The 25229-nt window shown below is 40.5% G+C and overlaps 2 protein-coding genes across 5 annotated transcripts; both read right to left on the reverse strand.

Annotated features, from left to right (window-relative positions):
* Positions 1-393: 393 nt before the first annotated feature.
* Positions 394-4981, reverse strand: cd7al (cd7 antigen-like). The gene is made up of 4 exons (XM_048248581.1): positions 4474-4981; positions 3798-4151; positions 1150-1256; positions 394-855 (listed from the first exon to the last, which is right to left on the reverse strand). Exons 1-4 carry the CDS (start codon positions 4652-4654, stop codon positions 694-696), a joined length of 804 nt encoding a protein of 267 aa, XP_048104538.1. The 5' UTR covers positions 4655-4981; the 3' UTR covers positions 394-693.
* An 8620-nt stretch (positions 4982-13601) lies between these two features.
* On the reverse strand, positions 13602-24745 carry znf207b (zinc finger protein 207, b). Of its 4 annotated transcripts, none has more exons than XM_048248702.1 (11): positions 24592-24745; positions 23622-23748; positions 23391-23529; positions 20968-21144; positions 20769-20847; positions 20587-20660; positions 19897-20045; positions 16771-16860; positions 14860-15084; positions 14441-14597; positions 13602-14325 (listed from the first exon to the last, which is right to left on the reverse strand). In XM_048248702.1, the coding sequence occupies exons 1-11, from the start codon at positions 24630-24632 to the stop codon at positions 14165-14167; spliced, it is 1419 nt and encodes a 472-aa protein (XP_048104659.1). In that variant the 5' UTR covers positions 24633-24745; the 3' UTR covers positions 13602-14164. The 4 variants fall into 4 exon arrangements, with proteins under 4 accessions (XP_048104659.1, XP_048104660.1, XP_048104662.1 ...); XM_048248703.1 differs by having other exon boundaries at positions 20769-20844; positions 24592-24744; XM_048248705.1 differs by lacking the exon at positions 16771-16860 and having other exon boundaries at positions 20769-20844; positions 24592-24743.
* Positions 24746-25229: the final 484 nt, after the last annotated feature.

Here is a 25229-nt window from a genome sequence, read left to right on the forward strand (position 1 = left end):
ACCGCAACATTTATGTGAGGCTGTCACATGCTGTGATGTGACACTTTTGTGTCATACGTCTGCCATGATACAAAAAGTCATATGTCTGCCATGATACAAAGTTTTTTATTTTTTTTGCTAATAAAGACGCAGTCAGGGATTTAAGCGACATAACCCCATAAGCCCATAACATGTCACATTCAGCAATCATCTCCTCATAGCCGCTAGCTGCCCATTCCGTGAGTACACTGTAGAAAAACCCCGGTCTCTGTAGGCAGCCCGGGCTCCGAAAACTGGAAACAAAGTGGGGGCAGCCTGTGCCCCAAACAAAAACTAAACCCTGCATGGAGTTTCTCTGGGAATACTGAAGGTGGTGGTGAGCTATCTCTCTGGTGTGTTTAGTTTATTCCTTGGTTAAAATATTATGTATGCTTTTTTTGCACAAAAAACACAAACGCAACTTCCTGCAAAATCCCTGACTGCGCTTTAACAGCTCCACTAACAAACGTACTCTAGTATTACACTTCTGAAGATACAACAAACTGCAAAGCATGCATTTCTCCCTCAGTCTGAGGGTATTAAGTTTTGTGAAAGACAGCGACATTGTGTTTGGGTCTCGAAGTGAACTGCCCCGACTCTTCAGGTAAAACGGTCATCCGGTCATGAATGAGGAGCTCAGGTGGGTGTAGATTGCTCAGGAGGCCAGGGCCCCCTTTAAGGGCTGGAGTAGGGGTTCTCACGGCGGGGCTTCACATACTCACTCTCCCCAAAATGACCCGGGTCACAGAAAGCTTTGCTGTTTCCTGACTGCAGGCCTGCCATCTCCTCATAGATGGGGACGGCGGGCTGTGGCTTGCTGCCGTTGCGCGCCTTGCCCTGTGAGCAGTTGAGAGGAAGTGAGTAATTGGGAGAGGCATACTCACATGCACACATACACCGACAGGCTTACAAAAACACCCATACAAGGTTTAAGAGGTGGGGATTTGAGAGGTGTCAAACCACATAAAGAGGTGCTCGTCTTCATGACCCTGATTTGGGTCTTATTCATTCTTTGTGATGACAAAACCGAAAGGGCGATGCATGGCCAACGGAGAGTGAATGTGTTTGTTGTGGAGAGAAGCTATTACCAACGGGTATAATATAAGAACATTGAGCTCAGTTGCTACTCACACAATATGCTACTGTGAGGCCCAGGATGATGAGGAGCAGAAGACCAATAGCTCCAGCGATGGTGTAAAGGAGAACTGGATAACTGGAACAGCTGCAAGGCTGTTCAACTGAAACAGAAAGTGCAAAGTGCAGTCAAGCATTGTCCATGTTCTCCATATTATGTGCATAGTTTTCTGTTATATGTGGAATCCTGTTTGTATCTAATGTGCAAAATTGGTTTATTTGGAGTGGACACTCACAAAGCTGTATCTCTGAGTGCAAAAAAGAGGCCCACTTAGTTCTTACCTCTGCCCCCATTTGCAGAGGTGTGAATAAGTCACACATGTGCAAGTCACAAGCAAGTCTCAAGTCTTAACCTTCAGGTCTCAAGCAAGTCCAAGTCATTTTTTGTGACAATCAAGCAATTCAAGTCAAATCATAGCTTGGGTCAAGCAAGTAACAAGCCAAATCATACAAATTCATGATGATTTACCCACGTTTTCATTTTAAAATAGGCTACAGTAGGCTAGTTATGAACTGCTGGAGTTTTATTTGCAACAAACAAATATACATTGCATTCATTCAAGCCACATACATCTGAATGGTTTATAGAATAAGATGAAATGTATACAAATAAAAATAAATGTATTTCAAGTAGACCTATTATAAAATAGCCTATTATTGTTTCAATACTGTATGCCTCAAATATATATTCAAACAGTTCAAGTTACACCTGTCATCTCCAGGGACCCAATAATGTTGAAAAAATGAACTAATCAATCAATCAAACACTGCCGCCGACGTCACTGCCAAACTTTGACAAGCATGGGTTTTAGGAGCGTTTAGGACTGTCAATGCTATATCATATTATACATAAGCCTAACATGTGAAGTAAGCTACTTTTCTATGCTGATTGCTGGCAGTTAGCTAGGCCTACTGACTGTTGTTACTACTAGGCTGTAACATATGGAACAGGGACATGTTTAAGAAGGAGGGAGAAAGAGAGGCGCTTACTTTAGGTTACATTGGCAACATTTTCGCTAGCATATGAAGATTAAACTCAGACAAGAAAATGTTTCACTTTGCCATTTCACACATTTTAACCTAATATCTTGTTAACTAAAAAGCATAATAGATTCAAAGCCAACTCTTAACATGCCTCGAATGTGACATTAGGCTCGGTTTCTAACACGACTAACTTCTGACGGATGAAAATCGATGTGGTGGTGGTTATATCGCTAATACTATAAAATATAAAATTATAAAGTAAACTCCTTAATATCTATGAAAAAAATAAAAAGTAATTTGTCTCAAGTCTAAGTCAAGTCTCAAGTCATGAATAGCAAGTCAAAGTCAAGTCTCAAGTCTTTACATATTCACAAAATAACCACGTTGTCATTTTTTATCAATTGCCATATTTTACATCCATTGTTATAAATGGCAGACGTAGCTCAGATGAGGATATGCTGCTATGGCATTTTGATTCCCAATTTTTGGCATACCTAAATTGCAGCTTAACGCTGGACTAGGGTACCCGCTCTGGGACTGAATCAAATGGGCAGACATGGGGAACTCGAGTCACATGATGGTTTTAAGGACTTAAGACTTGCTTGATCAACATGTATATAAAAACTGTCATGTGACTCAAGTCCCCCATGTCTGCCCATTTGATTCAGTCCCAGAGCGGGTACCCTAGTCCAGCTGCAATTTAGGTATGCCAAGAATTGGGAATCAAAATGGCATAGCAGCATATCCTCATCTGAGCTATGTCTACCATTTATAACAATGGATGCATAATACAAATAAACATTTGGCAATTGATAAAAAATGACAACGTGGTTATTTTGTGAATATGTAAAGTGCTACTGGAACTGGTATTTTACACAGGAAGTCATGAAACCCCCTTCCTTCCTATGTACTAGTGTACATGTGTGCGTAGTGATGGTGGTGTATGTGTGTCTTTCAGTAGTATACCTTGTAGTCTACTCTGTCTACTTGTTCATTTCTTCTCTGTTAACGTGACAAATTAACTGTTTTTTAATAAAAAAATAAAAAAAAATAATGAGAAACCCACCACCTTTTATCGCTAATCCACAAAATCACACAAAACAACCAAGTATTTGATGAAATAATTACTCAACTATTGTGAGGCAATATTACACCATCAACTTAGGAGTTTGTGCAAGAAATTGCTCAACATTTTTGCTTCACATAGTATCACAGGGTCTCTTTTCATAAGCAGCCAAAAGTAAGTAAAATTAAATACAATATTATGATTATGATATTAGTACAGACACCTGATATTGTTTTGTTATTCTTTGTATGGCATATTACAGGCAAAGGCTGAACTGGGAAACCATCTTGATGATTTTTTGTTGGTCAGAAACAGATTTATATTGAGAAATAATTTATTATTATTTATTACCCAATGACAAGGCTATGTATAAACAAGGCTATGTAAATGTTGGCTACACTGTGCACATGTAATTTAGTTTTATAAGAGGAACTTTTATGTGGAGACCTACTGCGTCAAACAGAGAAAAGCTACTATTACAAGGTATGAATGTAGTTTTTTTTTTCATTATTATTCATAAGAACTGACTGTCCCCAGGACCGTCCCCTCAGTAGAAGGGGCCACAACATAGTTATAAACTATAAAACCAGCTTACCATGATCCGCAACATAGAGGAGGAACTTATCTCTGCCAGGTTCCTTGCGGTCATCGGTAACGTCAGGAAACACGAACTCGCAGATGTAGCGATCAGTGTCAGAGCCCTGCAGGTGAGAGATGCTCACATTCACCTGACCAGAGCGGAGGTTCTCAAAAACACGGATGCGACTCCTGTCGGTTTCATCAGGACCAAAAGTGGGATCATGGCCTTGGTGGATGAACAGAACTTCTTTGTTGGGCTGCAGCCACTCGCGTTTCAGATAGAAGGCAAAAGGACCGCTCGTAGTAGACAAGCATGCAAGCTCAATAGAACCATTGCGTTTCTGGCTGAGGTACACCACTTCTCCATTTACTGTAAAACAAACAAGACACTTGGCATCACATTTTAAGGTGCTAAAGTTTGATTAAATAAAACTACATGAAGATGTCAGTACAACTCTGCTACATTCAAGCTGATAGTTTAGGTCACATCTGCCAGGTTATGAAATGAGCCATTCAAAATAAAATTAAAATCCACTTGTTTATAGGTCACAGGAAAACACTTTAAGTAAGAAAAAAATCACACACACAAATAAATATTCTTAAATATAAGGGAGGACATCCTCCTAATTTAATAGACTTCAAGAGAGATTTTAATCTGACTAACAGAAATAAGCTATTCTGCTATTACTCACCTAGAGCTGGAGGTAAAACAATTAGCCAAACAACTAGACGCCATTCCATCATATCTATTTTGTAGTCCAAGTATCTGTGAAGGTAGAAAACACTGACAACGAAAACAAACTGAATTGGGGTATACACAAGTGCAGACGTTAGTGAGTCTCGCTGTGATGACTGGGTTGTGATAGGTCTCATGCACTAACTGCTTACTGCTGTGATAGCTCCGCCTTGGAAAACAGGGGTGGGTGGTGGTGGTGGTGGGGAGGCCTCTTTCAAACATCAAGGGGAAAGGAAGCCAACCCATTTTTGGTTTCATCACTGGGCGCATGCCTGGCTGCACTCACAGTCCTTCCTGTCTAACTACATGTTTTCGTCTTTCTGGCACTTTTAGTCTGCAGCGAGCATGAGATAAAGAGAAGTGTTAACCAAATCTGCTGATGTGCAGGGCAGTTATTAGCATAAATCTCATTTACCTAAAGTCAAAGATGCCGTAGAGATTGCCACAGTAGAGGGTGCAGCTCCCAACTCTAGGTTGATAGGGACATGTTATGGGTAGCTTCATGATCAGGTAAACAGCAGGGTTCTCAAGTTTTGAGCTCAGCTTGGAGTGAGATTGGACTAAGATGTTTCGCTTGTGTGTAGAATTGAATAAAGTAAGTGCATTATTTACTAAGATGAGTGCACCATTTATTAAAATAAGTGCGTAAAACTTATGTAGCAAAAGGTGTGCACACATGGGCGGATTATCAGATGTGAAATGGGCCCCCCAGGCACAGATGTGAAATTCAAAAGGTTGGTAACTCAGCTTAGTTAGGTCTGGGGGCATGCTCCCCCAGAAGATTTAAAAAAAAAAAAATAACCCCTTAAATAACAACTTCTGGTGAGATTTTTGGAAAGAAGCATTAACACTTTGAGACCTTGAATTTGTCATTGTATACATCCTATATCTTGTTTATTTTCCAGGACAGTCTGGGATTTGTACCCATCTTGCATAGCTTATGTCTCTTATGTCAGCCTTAATATCAAGAGGAAACCATTTGTGTTTTTATGTCACCAGAAAGCATGTCAGTAGAAATAACTTTTGATATTTAGTCACTCAGTACATATAGCTCGTAAAGTGGTGAGCCATAGAATATACCACCGTCAAGATTATTATATTTGAAAAGGACAGCAAGTTCATTATTTTGGGTTGCTATTACATCATGGTGGTTGGCAGCTCATTGTCTGCAGCAGTCCTGTATCTTTAGAAAAAAAAAATATGTGTAGTATACTCGCTCACATTGATAACACTCATTGATAATAAGCTAATTTTATTCATTGTTGACCTGGTCCATGGAGGCTCAGACGGGTGTCCCGGGACCTGATGAATACATAGGATGAACACGCCGCTAAAAAGCACAAACGAGTGCGAAAGTTGCAGCCGTGACGACAGGGATAATGCAGGCAGCCGAGAGTGATAGGTCGTATAAAATGAATGTTGCTGATGTCTGGGTTACACAAAGCTACGACACTTCATTATGTTTTCTTAATGTCCGACAGTTAAGTTTAGTTTATAAATAGGAAAATAATTTTGCCATAAACTAAGCTAGGCTTACAGCGTTACAAGTGTTCGTAGAAAGGCCTGATTTACACACACACACAAAGTGCCATAAGTAGGCTGGTTTGACAATGAAAAATGACAAACAGTTGAATTTCTGAATAAAAATAATTTTGGTGCAGTTTTGACATCTTAAACGTGTAACCCCACATAAGCGCACAAGTGGTTTCAGGGAGGGGATGACCTATTTTGGAATTTTACCCGGATACAACTGAACACTATTTTTGGATTGGATGTCTGTGGCTATTTATGTTTTTGATTTTGCTGGTGAGTGGTGCGCTAGTTCCGAACCCTGCGAGATATCCTCTCGTATCCCTGCATTCTCATTTTAAGACTAATTAAGGATTTCCCCCTCTTTATAAAAGCTCTCTGGCATGTTAACTGGTGTGGTCTGTCCTGCAACCCAAAACATGTCTATCCTAGGCTGTTCAGGTTTGTTTATGTCATATTGTATATCATGCATATACCATCATAATGAATGTGAAAATATACCAAAACAAAACATGATACCAAAACTATACTTCTAAAAGGGGCTAACTATTGCTTTAAAGTTGGGGTTCTCTACATTTCAGTTAGGTTTTGGTATGAGGCAAAGATGAACCTACTACTTTGTTGTTTTGAGGCTTGCATATGCCCATGTTAAATTGTGATAGCACCAGTTAACATGGGCGTATATTTCTCACATATGTTAACTAACAGTTCAATATATACATAGAAATCTGGCATCAGCGGCTCGTAGTGTAGTGGTATAGACGATGTAGAAGCTAATTCAATCAACTTTCTTGTCCATGCGTGGTTAGAATCCCAGCTAGATCGCTAGTTTTATGTTTGTCCATTCATTCAGTAGCCTATGTGTCATATTTGTGTGGATAATGCTTAAACAGACATGTATTAGGCATAGCCTACACTGGTGATGTTTTCAGCGATATCTGTTATATTGTCTCACTTGCAAACACTTCATGAAAATGTGAACCTGCACTATAACTTCATTGAAGTTAACTTCTCAAAGATACAAGGGGGGGAAAACTAAAAAACTAAAAATTTACAACGGCCCAATTGTACAGTCTGTGGTCCAAGCCTGCTTCTAGTCAATCGGTATAGAAAAAAAAAGAAGAAAAAGAGGTTTAATGTTAACGATTTTGAAATTTACAAAAATAAATCAAAGCTCAGAAGCAGGGGTGGCTAACAGGACCAGCATGAAGAGCCAAAAAACAACAAAACAAAACAACAAACACAACAAAAAAGATGGCCACACTACAACAGCAACTTAATAGGCCTACGCCTAATGAGACATAGGGTTACAGTTTAAATAGCTCTTCTCTTTTTCAAGTGAGACACACTCAAGTGAGTGTGTTTCACTAATTCACAGATTGGGATAAATGCAGAGACCAAATTTCCCTCACAGGATCAAAAGCAGTCTAGAATCTTTGATCAAAAGAGTCTAGCATGAGCAATGCTCCAATGTAACAACTGATAAGATGTCAATGTGACCGTTGAGTGTTCCGTTAATTTAAATTAACAAAAAGAAAACGAGTCTGCTTCTCTGACTGACGTTTAAAAAGCCTACCTTTACCTTGTAGCCTACTTGCGAAGGTCAGTGCCTTTGGGACAACTCTTGGAAAATGTTTAGGAAGGATTGAAGCTTCATGCAGTTAAGTCTGGCATACCAAGTACCAAACTAACGTGGTGTTATTTTGGTTACAGAATATTTTGGTAAGGGTTAAGCTATTATGCTACAACAAGACAAATCCTATTTTTAAATGTCCTGTGTTCATCCTTCAACTATTTGTGCTTAGCTTCAGGCTACGTTTTCCTGATTGCAACAGTAGCATTAAACCTGGCTAAAGAGGAAAAATATGCTAATGTTTCTTTTGGGGCTAGATTCCTATCAATCACATGACTAAAATTATTTTAATTACTGTCAAATAATGAAATTCATTTAATTTCTCAGAAATATATTTTAAAAAACAAACTCTTAAGTCAAAGGAGAAGTGAGAACATCCGTTGAGCAGTCGCAAAAGGAAGTTAAAAGCCACAGGTTTGACACACTTAAAACTAATGTCTTAGAAACAACACAAACTGTCCCTATCTGGACATTGAGATGTATCTGGACATTGAGATTTGTAAAAAAAAAAAACCCAACACAAGTTATTTTCAACACAACCGTTTTAAAGGGATATTCCACCATGGACACAATCTTGACACAATCCTGTCTCGCAGGTCTAAGGTTCTCTCAACCTCGTGGCTTGGTTTTCACACTGACATATGTGTACACCATCAACTGTGAGACCTTATATAGACAGATGTGTGCCTCTCCTAACAATGTCCAATGAATAGTAACAGGTAGACTCTAATCAAGTTGTAGAAGCATCTGAAGGACCACTGATAGATGTAGGATGCACCAGAGGTTGCATTTTTACTTTTTAGAAATTTACAAAACACTCCAAACACCTGATTTTTGTGGAGTACTGGAGTATTGTATGTAGATTGATGAGAGAAAAAGAATCATTGAATACATTTTAAGAGGAGTCTGAAACATGAGAGGGTCTGAAACCTTTCCAGGTGCACTGTATCTGACTATTTGAGCCTAGATCAGTGGTCTCAAACTCCCACCCCGCAGGCCAAATCCAGCCTGTAAAAAAAGTTTCTTACGACCCCTGGCTTGATCTGTAATGAGATTTCACCCGTTTCAATTGGCTTCTTAAGAATAGTCAATATTTTGTCTACTGTCTATGTGCTCAACTGACAAGTTTAGGACTGCAGATGCATAGACTAATGTCAATTGTGTCAGTTAAAGGTGCTGTAGGTCAGCCAAAAAAAAAAAAAAACCAAGAGCTTATCACAAGGGAACCAACATAACTATTCTTTGAAAGTATGTGGTAGTCACATACCCGTTAACTGTTAACACTTTTTTGAAGAAGGAAATGTTGACCAGAAGCATTGGCAGTTCTTTGTCATTCAACCGGTCTGGTTTGCAGGAGGATGAAAATAAATATCTATACACTATTTTAACACGCCATTATAAACCATTAACTCAAACAAGTGGCAGTGTTTTATTTTCTTTTTTTCAAAACTGTGTTAAAAATCAGCCCACTCCAAAAAATGCCATGCCCATACAATTATAAATTCTTGTGCAGCCAATGCTGTCCCCTATTGCTCTTGAACATTTTTCCTATTGATATTTCATTTGTTCACTTCACTCCTTGAAAATTAGTTCAGGGTTCTGTTCACCTCAGACGTACTGGACCCAGCGCAGTGAACAGTCTGAATGCCTCAAACATTTACACTGACTAGTCCACACAGGATACTGTAGGCCTACTTGCCATACAAAAGTTCCTGATTGGCTTTGCTCATTAAATTTGTCTGAAGAAAAAGGTTTTGGCAACCAAATTACAGGGGTTTGAAACAGGTATAATAATGAAAATATATTGTAGCATTGTTTAATAGCATTGCCTATAATAGTGTGTACAAATCTAGGGGATTGAAAATTGAATGATTAGAGGGGATGCATCCCCTCTATTGAAATCCGGAGACTTCTTATTACAGTGCATGAAAATGCACTGTACTGTTCTTCCTAGGCAACTTCTTATTATTCCGCTTACCACCTTTTCCGTATGCAATTTCTCTTGAACAGTTTAACTTAGAAACTTTCAAATTTTGTAACGTAGGTCTTCAAACGGATCAGGTTGCTATGTCTTTTAAACTTTGTAACTTTTATACTTTTTAAACTATTACTTAAAAACGTTTTAAAAATCCTCATAGACTTAACACTGTGATTGTGACAGTTCTAGCATCACCGCAGTAACCAGCTCTTTATTATCTATTTTAACTATACATGATATTTTACATCACAACTTTTGCATTTTCATGCACTGGTAATTCCTTGGGAATTGCGTTTCTAGTTATTATTACTTTTTGTGCGCGCAATTCAGCCCAAACCGCTTAACGTACAAATTTGGTTGAAACACCGTTCCGTAGATCTTCCAAGGCTTTACCGTCCTATCCGTTTTTCATTTTTGAGAAGTTTATACTTTTTGAGATATTTGTAATTAAAAGTGTATTTTTCCCCCATAGACTTGAACGGGGGCTGTAATGTCATAATAGAGCCAGCTGCGCTCGTTAAGTAGTTCTCAGATAAGAGTGCGGATCAGGCCGCAAATTTCTGTCCGAACCCGGCCCGCGTCTGACAGAGTTGCGTCCGAACCCGACCGGCATTTTCATTTTTATGTCCGAACCCTACCCGAGCCCGACGCAGATGATGCCTCAGTTATTCCCATGCTAGTGATTAAACGTTCACGTTTGTGGATAGCCTTTCTTTTTAGCCCATTAAACGGAACACACAACAAATTGTCTACAGAATCAGATGGCGTGCAAGCCGCGCAGGTCACACAGCACATTAACACAAGAGGCCCAAGCAAGCATAGCCTATTGAAATAGAATTCTTGTCTTACCATTGATGAAAAGTCTTAAAAATGAACTGCAACAGTCGTTGAAACTACAGTGCCTCCGTCACTGATCAATATGCAGCATCGACGTTAATTGGGGCAACTCGAGGAAATCCTCATCCAGTTGAACGAGACGACCTTAGCCTACTGGCTATACCACAGTATGCAACGCAAATAATCTTAAAATCTCCTGATAGGCTAACAACTTTTTTTAACGTCACCCAAGACTGTGCTTATATGTGCATATGTGCTTATGTGCATAACCATTTGTTTATGTAGTCGTGACAAAGCGTGTGCATTTCAGGCGGCATGCCTGAAATGCGTTGTCACGATAAACAAATCTTGCACACAGGAAGAAAGCTATTAGGTCTTTTTTACATTTTACTTTATTCTCAAAAAACAAAGGTTTGCATCATGTAAAGCAGACCTGTTGGTTACCCAACATAATAAGGAATTTAAATGTAAAGCTTCCAATGCATATCGCCCCCATGTGTCCGAACCCGACTACAATTTCTAAATATTTGTCCGAACCCGACCCGTCGGGTCCCATCCCCCATACTATTCTCAAAGCAGTTCCCAGGCTAATCAGAACACTGGCACAGGTGTCACCTGTGAGGATTCCAACTGTCTCAGCTTCTAAGCATACAATCTAGCTCTACCTGAACTACACATCCTGTTAAAGTGTTTCCTGTGTGTCAAAATAAAAGTCCCAGCCATATCTTATGCATTCAGCATTATATCTCCAGAACGGCTTGACGTACATGCTTCAAATTTGGTACGAGTGTTTTTATGGACTCAAAGATGAAGTGAGTTGAAGTTGGAGGTTGAAGGTCGAAGGTCAAATGTCAAGGTCAAAAACACCTTGAGTGTGATATCTCAAGAATGCCATGTCACACAAGATTCAAATTTGGTTACTCCAAAAGCACCTTTGCAGGTATCACAATTACCCTACCAACCAGCTAGCAGCAAGCTCAACAGCCCCACCAACACCCTAACCAGCAGACTGCATTCCCTCGTGTAATTCCTCGGAATTGCATTTATAATTTTCATTAAGGTTTGAAAAAACATACATTTTTTTTCGTTCCTGTTCCAGTGTTCCAAGGCCTCTCCTCTAAATGGTAACTGGTTAGAAAATTATAGAAGAACGGTTAATAACGTTCCTTTAAAAAATATTTTTACATATTAATTTATAATCGGTGGCACAATACTATAGGCTTTTTTTTGGTCCAACAGACTTAAAGCTTTAATCAAAGCACATTCAATATCAAGACTAACTGTTAAAATCACTGTGCTTAAATTCAAGCATGGGGCAAGATCTGAAAGTAGGCAAGTAGACCTGTACAATATTAAATCTTAGCCTAACTTCAGGCACAGAAATCGTTGTTGCTTTAAGCCCTGTAATAGCCTAACCTATGTGTGGTAATACCAACTTCATGACAGGCCTACAGATATTTCCCTAGTGCAGTGGTCTCCAACACGGTGCCCGCGGGCACCAGGTAGCTTTAGCTCACAGGCCTTTTCTCCTCCGTAGGCTACTGCCGTATAATAGAGCTGAAAATTTTGTAGCATGCATGACTGAGCAGGATTGTGCATGACCTTTTTTGTCAGATCATGGAGAGATTTCAGGTGTGCAATAACTTTAAAAGGAGTTTTCATATGTTAGGGTGGTATGGGCGATTACTATTGAAATGTTAAAACCGAATTGTACACTGAAATCAGGACTTAAACAACACCTGAATTCATAATGGTGGGTGGGTATAAATAGGGAACAAATTGTAACCCAAATTATTAATTGCACAAAAATATTGTTTTTGTTAAAAAAAAAAAAATTGGATTAGATTCAGCATGCAAACTTTGAAATGAACAAACTGAACAAAAATGTTGGTAGTGTTGCATAGGCTATTGATATTAAAGTTGAAAATACAGTTGCTTAATATATAAAGACTTATAGGCCTACACAATATTGATAATTTAAAAGTAAAAATCACATAAGCCTATGATTTAGGAGGACTACCCTCGCAAAAAAGGGGTGAGGGTATGTTTGTTTCAAATGAGTAGCCCTCCATATGATTTTGGGTCTTCAGGTAGCCCTCATTCCCAAAAAGGTTGGAGGCCCCTGCCCTAGTGTTTCTGGTAGCCTGAAATTTCACAAAAAGATTCTGTAATTTAGGCTACATACTTTGAAAAGGCAGTTAGATAGCGTTGGATATGAAAATCCTTTTTATCAACTAGTAGTTCTAGCCTATTATACATGCGAGACACTGATTCATAACATCTGACTAAATTCATCATATAAGAGGTCTAGGGAACACTGTGGACAGGTCACTTCCCATGCCTATGGACTTTTGAATAATATTCAAACAAAGGTTAATCGGAACGATAAATAACATTAACCTGTTCTCTAAAACTGAAAATAACGTGTTCACTCCGGAACAAGTGAAATTAGTTTTGTTCCCGTTTACGTTCATCCAAAAACTGTTTGCGGTTTGTGTTTTTTGAACCGTTTCTAATCCCTGATCCAAAATTTGTATCTTGTTCAGTCAATAAAACCTGGCCCATTACACTAATAGCACAAGTGAGAGATCAGTTAAGCACCAGATAGAAGTTCTTTTCTAGTGTTAACGGTCATTGGCATTGTATGACAAAGGTTGAATGTCTATTAATGAAAGCCAAAATTGCAAATGCCTATTTTAATTCTGCCTGGGCCACAAATAATATATCACAAAACTTTCATCGAGCTCCCTTTTAAGTGGTCATTAAAGTCTTAGTGAACTACTAGTATAGCAGATCTAGCTTATGGGGCCTGAATAACTGAATCTTAATTGTGCGCTAATAACGGTCAACTAGTTCAGAGAGACGGCGCTTCACTTCTCTTCCTGTGACCACACATTGCCACGGCAACAATTAATTGATTAGTTGTCAACAATTTAAAATTGTCTGATTGTAGTTTCTTTACTTACTCCCCTGCTATGACAGTTAATTTTGGTGTGTGGACAAAACAAGGCATTTGAAAACGTCATTTTGGGTTTTGGAAACAATGATGGGCATCTTTTCCACCATTTTAACTCACACAGCTGCCTGAAAAAATTTGGAAACCAAATTAAGCAAATGTTTATTACAATTCATTATCCAAAAAAACAGTACAGAGGTAAAGACATTTAACCTTGAATTGAAACCCTGAATTACTGTATACAGGAGACAAAAATGAACCATCAACTGGAAGCCCTCACCAAGCATAATGTTGGGGACCTGAAGTCCAACAGCACTGGAACTGTGCTGTGAAGGCTTCACCTAAGAATAAGACACATTCCACTGGTAGAACTTGCCTGGATACTGGTGGTAAAGTCGTGCTACTCCGGGCGGGGGGAGGGGGGGCTGCAATACACTATAATTTGCACTACACTGTCTTTAAACAACCTGAAGGAGAGAAGAGAAGCCACACATGTGTTAAGCTGAAGAGTTCCTCCCTTCACATCCTCCTGTCCCCCTGTTCCACTGGGGTGTGTCATGGCGGATCAGAGTTCCATATGTAGTTTTCCTCTTCGCTGCATTTTTTCCCTCAAACACAGTTCATTGGTTTGGCTAATTTAAAAAAAAAAAAAAAAAAAAAAAACACTAGAGGGGGAAAACTTTTAACCTCCAAACCTAGTAAGACAGCCTGCATCAGTATCGTCCACCGGGTGACATGACCGGAGGCCTCATTGCCATTGATGGCCCTGGTGGTCCCCCCTGGTAGGGTGGCACCATGGGTGCTCCCTGTCCATATGGGGGCATCCCGCCGGGCATGTAGCCTGGCATACCCTGTGGAGGTGTGCCATACTGACCTGGAGAGAAATCACAGAGAAATCACAAATATTACTTGCATGTCCACCTGGCTTTGCTGATCAAAAGGCCATCTCCAAATACAGCAGTGGCTGTTGGTCCAGCAGAGTCTCATACCGTGCATGGGGTGCCTCATGCCGGGCTGCTGTGGGGGCATGCCCTGCTGAGGGGGCATCATGCCCGCCACAGCTCCAGCTGGGGCGGCGGCCATGCTAGCCTGGCCGGGACGCGGAATGAGCCGAGAATATCTACCCAGCTGCGCCCGCCGCTCCTCCTGCGCAGGCACCAGAGAAAAGAGCGGGTCAAGGCCACATCGAAACAAAACCAGTTCCACAGCACTCAGAGGGGGCAAAACCAGTTCCACAGCACTCAGAGGGGGGAAAGGTAAAAACCACATCTCATCTGAATTACAGTCACTTTTAACACACATTTGTTGTAATTCGTGCTATAAGCTTCCTTAGTTTACTTAAAAACATTCCTCTACAATTCATTTACTTACTGTCAAAAAGGGCATACCACAAAACTCAAGAACTTACCAGCGAGATATCCTCATCTGGATGCATCAACTTACTGGTTGCACTCGTGGTGGTGAGAGTGGCGGGCTTACTTGTGACCGTGGCAGGGGGCTTGGCCACGGCGCTGCTAGGGGGGTTGGAAGGCGAGGAGGAAGAGGCTGCCGCCTGGGTGTAGGCAGGGAATGTTGCTTTGGGAGGCTCTGTGGAGGGGGCCGAGGAGGCCGGCCCTGCCGCCGTCTGCTGAGCCTGTGCAGAGCAAACGCACCCATTAGTCCCAAAGCGCAGCAACTCAAGACACATTGTGCCTCATGGCTGCACTATACCACATAATCCTAGAGAGGTCAAAGGCCATCGTATGGGTTCTTGGGAGTAGTGATCAAATTGGCTCACTGAAACCCCCCCCCCCAAAAGAGTTCTGGTCCTTTTGGTTAGGCATATCTGACTATTTGAGCCTAGACCTTGACCAGCGGTCTCAAACTCCAGTCCAGCCCATAAAACAGTTTCTACTGACCCCTTTGTTGTTGATCTGTAACGAGATTCTGGTCGCATATCAATTGTGTTTCATTTTTTTCCGTTTGCTTCTTAAGAAGAGCCAATATTTTACTGTCTATGTGCTCAACTAACAAACTTTGGGACTGCAGATGCATAGACCAATGTCAATTGTGCCAGTTAGTGTTGCTGTGAGTCATCCAAAAAATACAAAATAAATTAAAAAAAATAAAGAGCTTATCACAAGGGAACCAACAGAAATATTCTTCGAAAGTATGTGCCAATTGTCTTTTTGAAGAAGGAAAAGTTGACCAAAAGCATCAGCAGTTTTTAAAGAAAAGAAAACAATGCAAAATCATTCTTTGTCATTCAATGAGACAACAACCTATCTGGTTTGCAGAAGGATAAAAAATATCTCAAGTAGAACCAAGAGCCAGAAAAGATGCAGCCGTGAAGCTAGTTATAAGGACCTGGTTCAGACTGTTACACTGCAGTTTGAAAATATTGTCTGCCAGGAGAAGGCATATTGTTTAGAGCGGTGTTTCCCAAACTTTTTTCTGGGGACCCACTTTTTAAAAATGACAGACCATTGCGACCCATTTCACTTCAGATCTAACATGACCAAACTAGAGCATGTACTCACACGCAGTGGTTAAAGTGGGATTTGGCAGATGAGGAACCCTAAAATGTGGTGTCGGTGCAACGGGGAAAAATGACTCACCGTTGAACAACATTAAGTATCGTGGTGTAGCAATATTTTTTGGACAAGAAATGCTAACTTCTTGGTCACCTCACGCAAAAAAATAACTCAACATTTAATTTAACAACATCATTGCGCTATATCATTGGTATGAAAGAATACATTTATCTGAGGTGGCGGAACTGCGTCCCCCCCCCCCCACTTTAACCCCTGCTCACACGCACACATCACAACACACGCAAGCATGCAACACTACTTAAACCACAACTATTTCAACTTCCTCCTAATGAAGAGCAAACTGTTCACCATTAAAACTAGAAAAACAAAACGGTTCTCTATGCAAACTAGGGCTGCACGATTTTGGGAAACTTATCTAATTGTGCTTTTCCTGATATTGTGATTGTGATTTGAGGTATCATTTTTCAAAGCCAAGCTTCAGTTCAATATTCAAAATTTGGGAGACTTCTGATTGGTGAGCATGCCTAGTGCATGAGAAACACACCACTCCTGTTAGGCGAGCTACATTGTCTGTCATGGAGAATGACATGAATATTAACATCATACATGAGATGAAAACGGCATGATTATTTGCAGCATTTGGGATTAGTTAGTTGGATGAATTCAAATTGCAATTTTGATTAAAGATGGAATAATTGTGCAGCCCTAACGCAAACACAGCCCTGGCCATACTGTCCACATGCTTGCACAGTGCAGTACAGAAGAGCACACAAACTGGGGCGTACTTGTGCCGAGCTAGGAAACAGGGGCTTAGCGGTGGACCCTGGGTCTGAGCCTGTGGAGGCTGGGCTCGTGCTCGGGACACCCGACCCCATCTGGAGCACAGGGAGAGAGAGCACAGTCACACACCACGGCCACCACAGAGAGGACGGGGCTGACTGAGGCTACAGGTCACAGGGCACACTTAACTGGGTGGCACTAATTAAAGAGACGTTCTGGGTTTACAGGACATTGTGATCAGAGCAGTAACAATACTGATAGTAACAAAGACAACTGTTTTCAAGAAAACGGAAATATGACAACATGATGAAAAATACGTTTTTTCAATGTTTAAATAACCAATCCAGCAGATAGGGATGCCCCGATACCAGGATCGGGCCGATACTGGGCTCATACTCATAAAAAATAAATAAATAAGAATCAGATACTACGCACCGATACCACTTAATTACGTGTGCAATTCATTTCAACTCGTGAGCAACAAGCAAATGCAAGACAAAACTTCAGTGCGAGAAATCACCGCTTTATTTAATGGACTATAGTTTAGACCAGGCCTATTCAATTAGCGGGCCTTCATTATCAGATTTTTTATCATTCATGCACAGCAGATATCTTTTACTTGCTTTGAGTATTATTATTTTATATGATTTTATTATTATATTATTATAAGGCTAGTTAAATGCACTTTGTGATGTGTCAGGGTCAGATATGAGTGTTCAGTGTTCATTTCATGAGGCAAACAAAAGCCATTGCTTAATTGCACTTTCTTGATTATCTACACAAGATGTGCCTAGGTCAGATGTAGCCTAACCAAAAATATATGTTAATTAGGCTATGCTTATAATTTCAAAAACAAAAGCACCATATCTCAGGTTCTGTTTAATCTTTTGTTTTTTAATGCACCTGATCTGTGTCTGAAGTAACCAAAGTTGGTCAATTGGTAAACTTGGTTTCAAAGGCGAAGCAAATGTTAGGCCTCTTGTAGGATCTGTTTTTATGCACTTTGATATGTACTTTCTGAACTATTAAATATTTTATCTATATAAAACTTTTATTGTTGAAGTGACATTCATTGTTGCCAAGTTGAAAGGTCAATCAAATTATAAACATTGCTTGCTAGGCATTACACGATTTTTCTGCTCCTGCTTTCTGGTCGCTGAAAATGTGTGGCCCGGCTCAAGTCTGTGGTTTTAAAATGTGGCCCAAATGAATTTGTAATTGAATAGCCCTGGTTTAGACTATGCATAAGTCTCCTTCACCAACTCTGCTTTGGTAGCAAAATTCTCTCTTTTCCTCTCTCACTCGCTCTATGAGCCACACTACGCACTTAAAAGAGCCATACCACTTTTACAAAGGTCCCTACAGTCTAGGCCAGGTGACTTGTGTTTTGTTGCCCTACCAGATTTTAGTGAGACAGAGTGGAGACAATGCAAAATAGTCTGGCGAATAATTTGATCAATTGTGTTGGAGTGTAAACAATGTTTAGCTCGTAGAATATAGTTTAAACTTAAGTCCTTCGGTGATATTTTAATTCCAAGTCAACTGGGAGTTTTTTGCGCCATTCATCCAAACGGGAGTTTTTTTCAAAGCTGCGTTAGTGTTTATGATCTCCATGACTAGAGGAGAAGGACCAGGCAGAAGCCTACTAGACAGTGTCTGAGCCTCTGCCAGTTTGAGAACAAGACAGGGTGCATCAAAGGGTCAAAATAGTAGGAGCCAAAAAGAATCCTTGATTCTTTCTGAATCAACAGAACAAGTGACAGTGTAAAATAAAAAATCTTCGGTTAATGTGATTAAAAAGAAAATTAACACATTATACTTGGTCCTTAATCGCATTATGATTAACGTATATGGGTATCGAAACCAAAATCGCGACACTCATATTCACAAACCTGTGTCGCGGTGTGAGAAGACAGAATGGCGACACTCATATTCACAAACCTGTGTCGCGGTGTGAGAAGACAGAATCGCGACACACCCATTCCAGTGTTTCCAGCAGCGCTATGCAGTTTAGGCCTAAGCAACACATCTCCCGACTTTAACTACCGCTACATTGTCCAAAAATAAATAAAGACCATAACTTCATAGCTTTCACTGTAGAGCTATGCGTGCAACTTTAACAAACAGTATAGAAGTAGCCTACCTTAATCTCTCTCTCTCTCTCTCTCTAAATACAACATTCACAATCGTGAAAGCAAAACTCATGTTCAAATCACCCCGCCCCCCACAAAACAAATCGAGGTATGTATCTAACTGTGGGTCAAAAATTGGGATACAAACCAAATCGTTAGTTTGGTGTATCGTTACAGCCCTAGTTAATGCCGACAGCATTAATTTTTCATGCTAGCCTAATAGTTATTTTTGTGGTAGAAATCTCAGTACTCGGTATCAGCAAATACACAAATGTAAAAAAAGAAATGGTATCGGTGCATCCCTACCAGCAGTTTCCTGTGTATTCAATTCCAGTATTTTCATTAGTTTTGGGAACATGAAACTATTTTAATTTAACTAAATTGTTATTGGCTATGGAGCTTTTTTGTACAAACCAGAATTGTCCCTTAAAGGGAAACTTGGCAGGATTTCCCCCTCTGCTGGAGAAATTGTGCATTATGCTATTTCAAACTGTGGGAAAAGGTAACGATAAAGCACATGGATTTGTTTACAAGCTAGCTTAACGGTTAGCATAAGTTTGGCAGAACTATGTGGATGTTACAAGGTAAGAAAACGATTTAAAAACGAAGTTTCTTGTTTCTCACTTCTCTTTCTGGGACGGTAGTCTCAATGTTGCAAAGGTTGGTTTTCGCCTGGGGACGCTAGGCTTGTTTGAGGAAAGTCACTATTTTCACCGGAACAGGTCATTTAACCATCCGAATGATTTCTAAACGGGTTTATTACGTTGAAATAGTTGCCAAGTTCCCCTTTAAGTTCTTAAAGTAGTTAGAAAAGTGGCTCCAATTCTTGACTACACTAGGTACAAAAAATACTGCCGATTTGTTACATCATGTGTTCATCTACAATTCATTAGCAAGCAATTCCTGTTTAACCTTCCTTTGGCAGTCTGGATATCAACTACTATAATATTAGTCAAGCTGAGGTATTGGACTACTGCAGCTGAGCCCACAGCAGAGTACCTGAGCAGCGCTGGGGAACAAGGGCTTAGTGACAGCGGATGGGGTGGTGACTGGAGGCACCGCAGGCCTGGCGGGCATTCCAGGGGCTGTGCCCGGGGCAGCCGGACCCATGGGAGGCATTCCGGGACGGACAACATGGGGTGGCATACCTGGAGGAGAGACACCCACAGAGCTCTTAGATTTGCCAACTACATCCACCTCGCTCAGAGAGACAGCAAATCTACTGCAGAACTATCTACCCCTGGCCTGCCCTATTAAAACTTATCTTTTACATATAGGCTGTCAACATTCCATAGCATATGTATATCTTATCATAATATATATATGCTATTTTTTTATGTAGACACTTATTATAAGGGCAATTTGCAATATTTTAAACCTTGCAGTATATCCATATAATTATGGAACCTCAGGACTATGCTGTACAGTATGTATGAAATGGGTATGTATATGTTGTGTCATTGAATGTGGTGCACCTTAAGAAACAGCTCTTCAAATTTCATTGTATTATGTGTACAATGACAATAAAGGTAAGGTAAACTAAACTGAAACTAAAATCACGGATTGATGAATGCAAATGTGCCTTAATTGGGCAATATGCAATAACAATATGCAGACATTTCATTTGAATGAGAGTGCCTGAGAGGATGTGGAGAAAGAGGGGATCAGAATCACAACAGGGAGGCTCACCTGGAGGCATTCCTGGCATCATAGGGGGCATACCATGACCATGTGGCATCATACCACCATGCATGGGCATCATCCTGCTCAGAAACACAACAAACAAAAACAACAACAGCAACAGTTAAATGCACAGTAAGGAGAAGGAGAACTCCAAAAGTTTATACAGAGAAACCAGAGAGAACGCTCACCCTGGTGGCATGCCTGGCATCCCTGGTGGCATCCCGGGCATCATCGGTGGCATACCCGGCATCATCGGTGGCATTCCTACTGGGACACAAAACCAAGGCAGTTGCTCAGGATATTTGATTCCTCACATCTACACTTCTACTTTTAATCTCCCCATGTCTCTCTGTCTACTGTATCCACTCGTGCGGCTCTCAAGAGTACCTGAGTAGCCGGCAGGTGGCATCCCCTGCGGCCTAGTGCCTGGGGGCATGCCGGGCTGAGTCATCGGGGGAACGTATCCAGGCTGTGGCTGGGCGACTGGTTGCTGAAAGGAAGGTCCAGCCTCGTCATCGTCCTCCTCATCGGAGTCATCTGGGTTATTTTTCTTCTTCTGACTTTCTGTCAAAGTAGACCACATAAACATGCACTCAAGTCCCAAAATAAACTTGTTTTCGTTTTAAGCGTAATCATCACCCCACTACTTCAAGAGTAGCTCACATTGCAAGTAAGATAATGTTACATTTAAAACCACATCAAGCAATCACGCACATTACAGTAAGCAACACACTCATCTTGACCTATGCTGTAGGACAATGAAGTAAATGTTGCCCAATGCCCAAATATTAAGTCCTGTAGGAGAGATTCATGATTTCAGCCACAGGCATGAGCAAACACAACCAAACCTTAAATTATGTTATGCTATGGGCACAGCAATCAACCAATACAACAAAACGTACTGATTAAGCTTGGCTTTAGGTGGTCCACTGAAAATTATACTATTTGGTCCATTGTCAGTAATGATTAATGCGTGTAGACTGTGCCAGACAGGACTAGAAACTAGTTAAAGGTTGTATCAGCGATAGTGTGGATACGTCACTTCTGTTGATGTTCAAACAAAACAGAGCTTGCACACTACCCCCTCCCGTGCAATTGGTTAAAATACTTTATTTTGCCTTTGAGGGGTTGCCAACCCTTGATGGTAGCAATGGTTGCTTGATGGTTGCCTACAAGTTTTTTTGACGGCCTGCTTATGGGGCAGGCAGCTAGCGGATCGTTTGGGCCTGAAATTGCTGATACAACCTTTAACGTTACGTTGGCCAGAGTTGCTAGTGTCATTACGGATTAAGTAGCAATATTAAAAACAATGAGCACACAGCACTGTGTCTGCATTCTGAACGCAATGGTGAACAACAGTATACCTGGCAGACACCACAGATGCATAGCTTTTCTGCTTGAAGTCTGCTTTCAAGGGGGAAATGCTTAATGTGAAAAGGTAGGCTATAACATGGCACATTGTTACACAATAGCAATCAATGGTCATGAAATCGCTCACGAGCATTGGCTTAAAGCAGGGGTCTCAAACTCAAATGAGCTGGGGGCCACTTCTGCCAATGTCATCTGATTGGAGGTAGGTAAAATTTCAAAAGGCTATGGCTTGAAAGTGGTCAGAGATAAAGTCCTACTGTAAATGTAAAAATCTTTGAGTATAAAGAAAAGTTTATGAAGGGGGTAAATTTGCCCATCTAATTTCCCACTGAATGGCAAGCACCTCAAATTATGCACCTTTCACTAAATACTGGATGAACATATTTGAGCAGGTTAAATTTATTTTTGTCATATTGCCCACATAACAAATTAACAGGAAAACACCTAAGATGTAGCATGACATAGGTCGCGGGCGTTTGAGAGGAGTTTGAGACCCCTGGCTTAAAGGATAATTCCAGTATTTAGCACTTTGAGTCCCTTTTCTGGTTTGTTTTGGATGAACTAGAGTGGTGGACACCAAAATTTAGACGATGGGTCTTGTCTCGACTTTGACTCGTTTTAAGTTTCCTTTGACTGTTTCAGAGTGGCTGGCTATGGGCATGCACAAACATGCCCTTAAAACAACCCTTAACGTTCGTTTTCAAAACTGCGCATTTCACTGAGTCCAGTTTAAGTTTATATGAATTTGTGCGTAGTGCCGGTGTCATTCATTTCTTTCACATGTCTTACAACATAAATAAATGCATTCATAGTCTAGTGAAGTCAGAAATGAGCCTACAAGTTGCTTAGAAATCATGTTAAGCCTACATTAGATGCAATGTGATTACTAAATGCGAATGCGCGATTTGATGACAGCAGAAAGTATCAACTGTTAGTAACGAAGGTAAATGGCACATTTGGCACAAGACTGCTAGATAATTCTATATTCTATAAAGTAGTGTTCGTGAAGCATCTGTACCGCCATAGCAACATCTGCTGGACTGGCATATGCACTACAGCGTTTTGGCTCATTTTCACCTCTTCGTGAGGACGCAAGATTTTTTTCACCAATGTTACTAAAGGTGTGAAAACGGTTTCCTGCAGACGTGGCCTTAGACAAATCCTAACGATACCCATTCCTGCTAGCAATTGCTCTGCAGTAGGCACTGACAAAGACTTACTAATTTGTTGACTTAGGTCATTCTGCGATCTATTTGATGAAGACTAGCCAAAAAACCCATTCTTACAGTAGCACAGGATTTTCAACATGAACCCCAAAACTACACATGAATGGCCTCAGTCCCAAGTGGAAATAACAGGTGTGATTTCTCAATCAGGACGATATAAAAGCTAGTTACTAACTAAAACAAAACCGTATGACAGGGGTGGTGGGAGTGTACCTTGTGATTTTTGCTCAAGAACACGCCGTCTGTCTTGCATATCTTTTTCTGGAATGCCTTCCATGCCGTAGATTTCCAGCTCTATGTCCGTTCTACCTGGGATGGCGTTGGGTACCCCATCGATTGTTTCTTTGTGCACCTGAACAGCAGACATTCATTTTTAGACAATGGCCAATTGTCATCTAATTGTCGAACAATTTGTTTAAAAAGCAAGATGCATATTGGCCCTACCTGCATACAATGTATAGCTAAGCCAGGTCCAGTGTACAGCTTTTTATGACAAATGTGGCACTTGAAATGTTTCGCCTTTTGATGCTGAATGAGTATTTTTTCATCATCAAAGTCTCTGTTGCAATACCTTTGAGATTTCAGTTAAGAAAAGAAATCTTGGAAATGTAAATGCATATCAGACTAGTTACAAAGCTGCACAATGTTACATGATAGAACATATAGAACCAAACAGCAACTACAAAAGCAAACCATTAAGCTGGCCAACCCATACATAAAGCAGATTCATAGGTAGGGGGAGCACAACAATGTTAGGGTGTAGCTTCATAAATGCACGCAGTTACATTTTTTAAAGACTGCATTGTTATGCTCTTGTTAGTTAGAGACCGGTCACTTCTGCTTGCTACGTCCTTGATAAACAGCACATGAAGAATGTGAGTGGGACACAAACGCACACAAAGAGCTACAATGTTTCTATATTGACTAAAATGATTTTGATACAATGTATTGTCTAGGAATAGTCGATAACAATGTCTCATCGTAGCCGTGTAACTGTACCTCTACTGTTATAACCAGGTTGGGGAATGGGTATCGTGACGGTGCCTAACGAAAGAAGCTAACACAAAAATGTAGATCTACATAGGCTAAGCTGTAAGGCTAACCTATTATGCTAGTGCTAAGTGGTGCCCGTGAAACAAACTATGTGTAATCATTAACATGTTTAAACCGCAACATAACGACATTCGTTGGTGGAATAGATAGAATAGTTTAATCAGAATACAAATTCCCGACAAACGTTGAGACAACATAATTCATTAACAGGATCTGGTAGGTACAGCTAACGTTAGCAAGCTAATTTCCTTCATAGCTTGCTTAACGTTACAACACAAAACGTGCTGGATGTTCTCTACCACTAAACATTGGGTTCAGAAATACTTGAGTGAACACAGAGTGATTTTTTTGAAAAGGATACCAGCACCAAGGTTTCATCTGCTTCTTCTTCTTTCGTCCCATTTCTTATCGCTATTTTTTGTAACTCAAACAATTTCAAGACTAAAACAGTAACTTCCCAAACAGTGTCTGCAGCCGAAAATGGCGCCGTGTTGAAACCACAGAGGGCTGTCTTTACCCACAAGTCCAAGCGGAACCACGTGCATTTGATACCTTCAATTTTTGGTAGACATGGGACACTGGAGAGGAGAGCGCACGGCCACTTCCAGTCTAGTTTTCCATTGACGTAGCGCATTTAAAAGTAATGTTTTAAAAGGCTATACACAATCTGTGTACAGAACTTCCTCTCTCCTTACCCAGATAGCACATTTAGTATGGCCCAAATTTGGCCCAACACTGGCTTGTTTTTGGCAGAGTTTTGGAGGGATGTACAAGGGAGTATAGCCCAAATTAGGCAAGCCAGAATCAAAACAAAAGGAGGCCAAAACTCACCCAAAACCAATTGTGGCATTCCAAAATATGGCCATAAACATCCTAAAGAGAGTCCAAAATCCCCCAAATCCAGCCAAAAAGTAGCCAAAACTGACCCAAAGTAAGGCCATAAGTATGTAATTCTACATTAAAACTCCACTTGAAGTTCACACAGTACAGACTACACAG

Source organism: Alosa alosa, chromosome 7, assembly GCF_017589495.1.
Source record: "Alosa alosa isolate M-15738 ecotype Scorff River chromosome 7, AALO_Geno_1.1, whole genome shotgun sequence".
Classification (NCBI taxonomy): Eukaryota; Metazoa; Chordata; class Actinopteri; order Clupeiformes; family Clupeidae; genus Alosa; species Alosa alosa.

What these genes read in the sequence shown, in the direction of transcription:
- cd7al (XM_048248581.1), bottom strand. Translation starts at nt 4,654, where the DNA reads ATGAGACCTATCACAACCCAGTCATCACAGCGAGACTCACTAACGTCT. An exon ending in TGTTTTACCTCCAGCTCTAG is followed by an intron (nt 4,152 to 4,473) that starts GTGAGTAATAGC and finishes TTTGTTTTACAG; the next exon opens with TAAATGGAGAAGTGGTGTAC. An exon ending in CCTCTATGTTGCGGATCATG is followed by an intron (nt 1,257 to 3,797) that starts GTAAGCTGGTTT and finishes TTTCTGTTTCAG; the next exon opens with TTGAACAGCCTTGCAGCTGT.
- znf207b (XM_048248702.1), bottom strand. Translation starts at nt 24,632, where the DNA reads ATGGGACGAAAGAAGAAGAAGCAGATGAAACCTTGGTGCTG. An exon ending in GCCACCTGCCGGCTACTCAG is followed by an intron (nt 20,848 to 20,967) that starts GTACTCTTGAGA and finishes TTTGTGTCCCAG; the next exon opens with TAGGAATGCCACCGATGATG. An exon ending in TGTTCCCCAGCGCTGCTCAG is followed by an intron (nt 16,861 to 19,896) that starts GTACTCTGCTGT and finishes CCTGTGCTCCAG; the next exon opens with ATGGGGTCGGGTGTCCCGAG.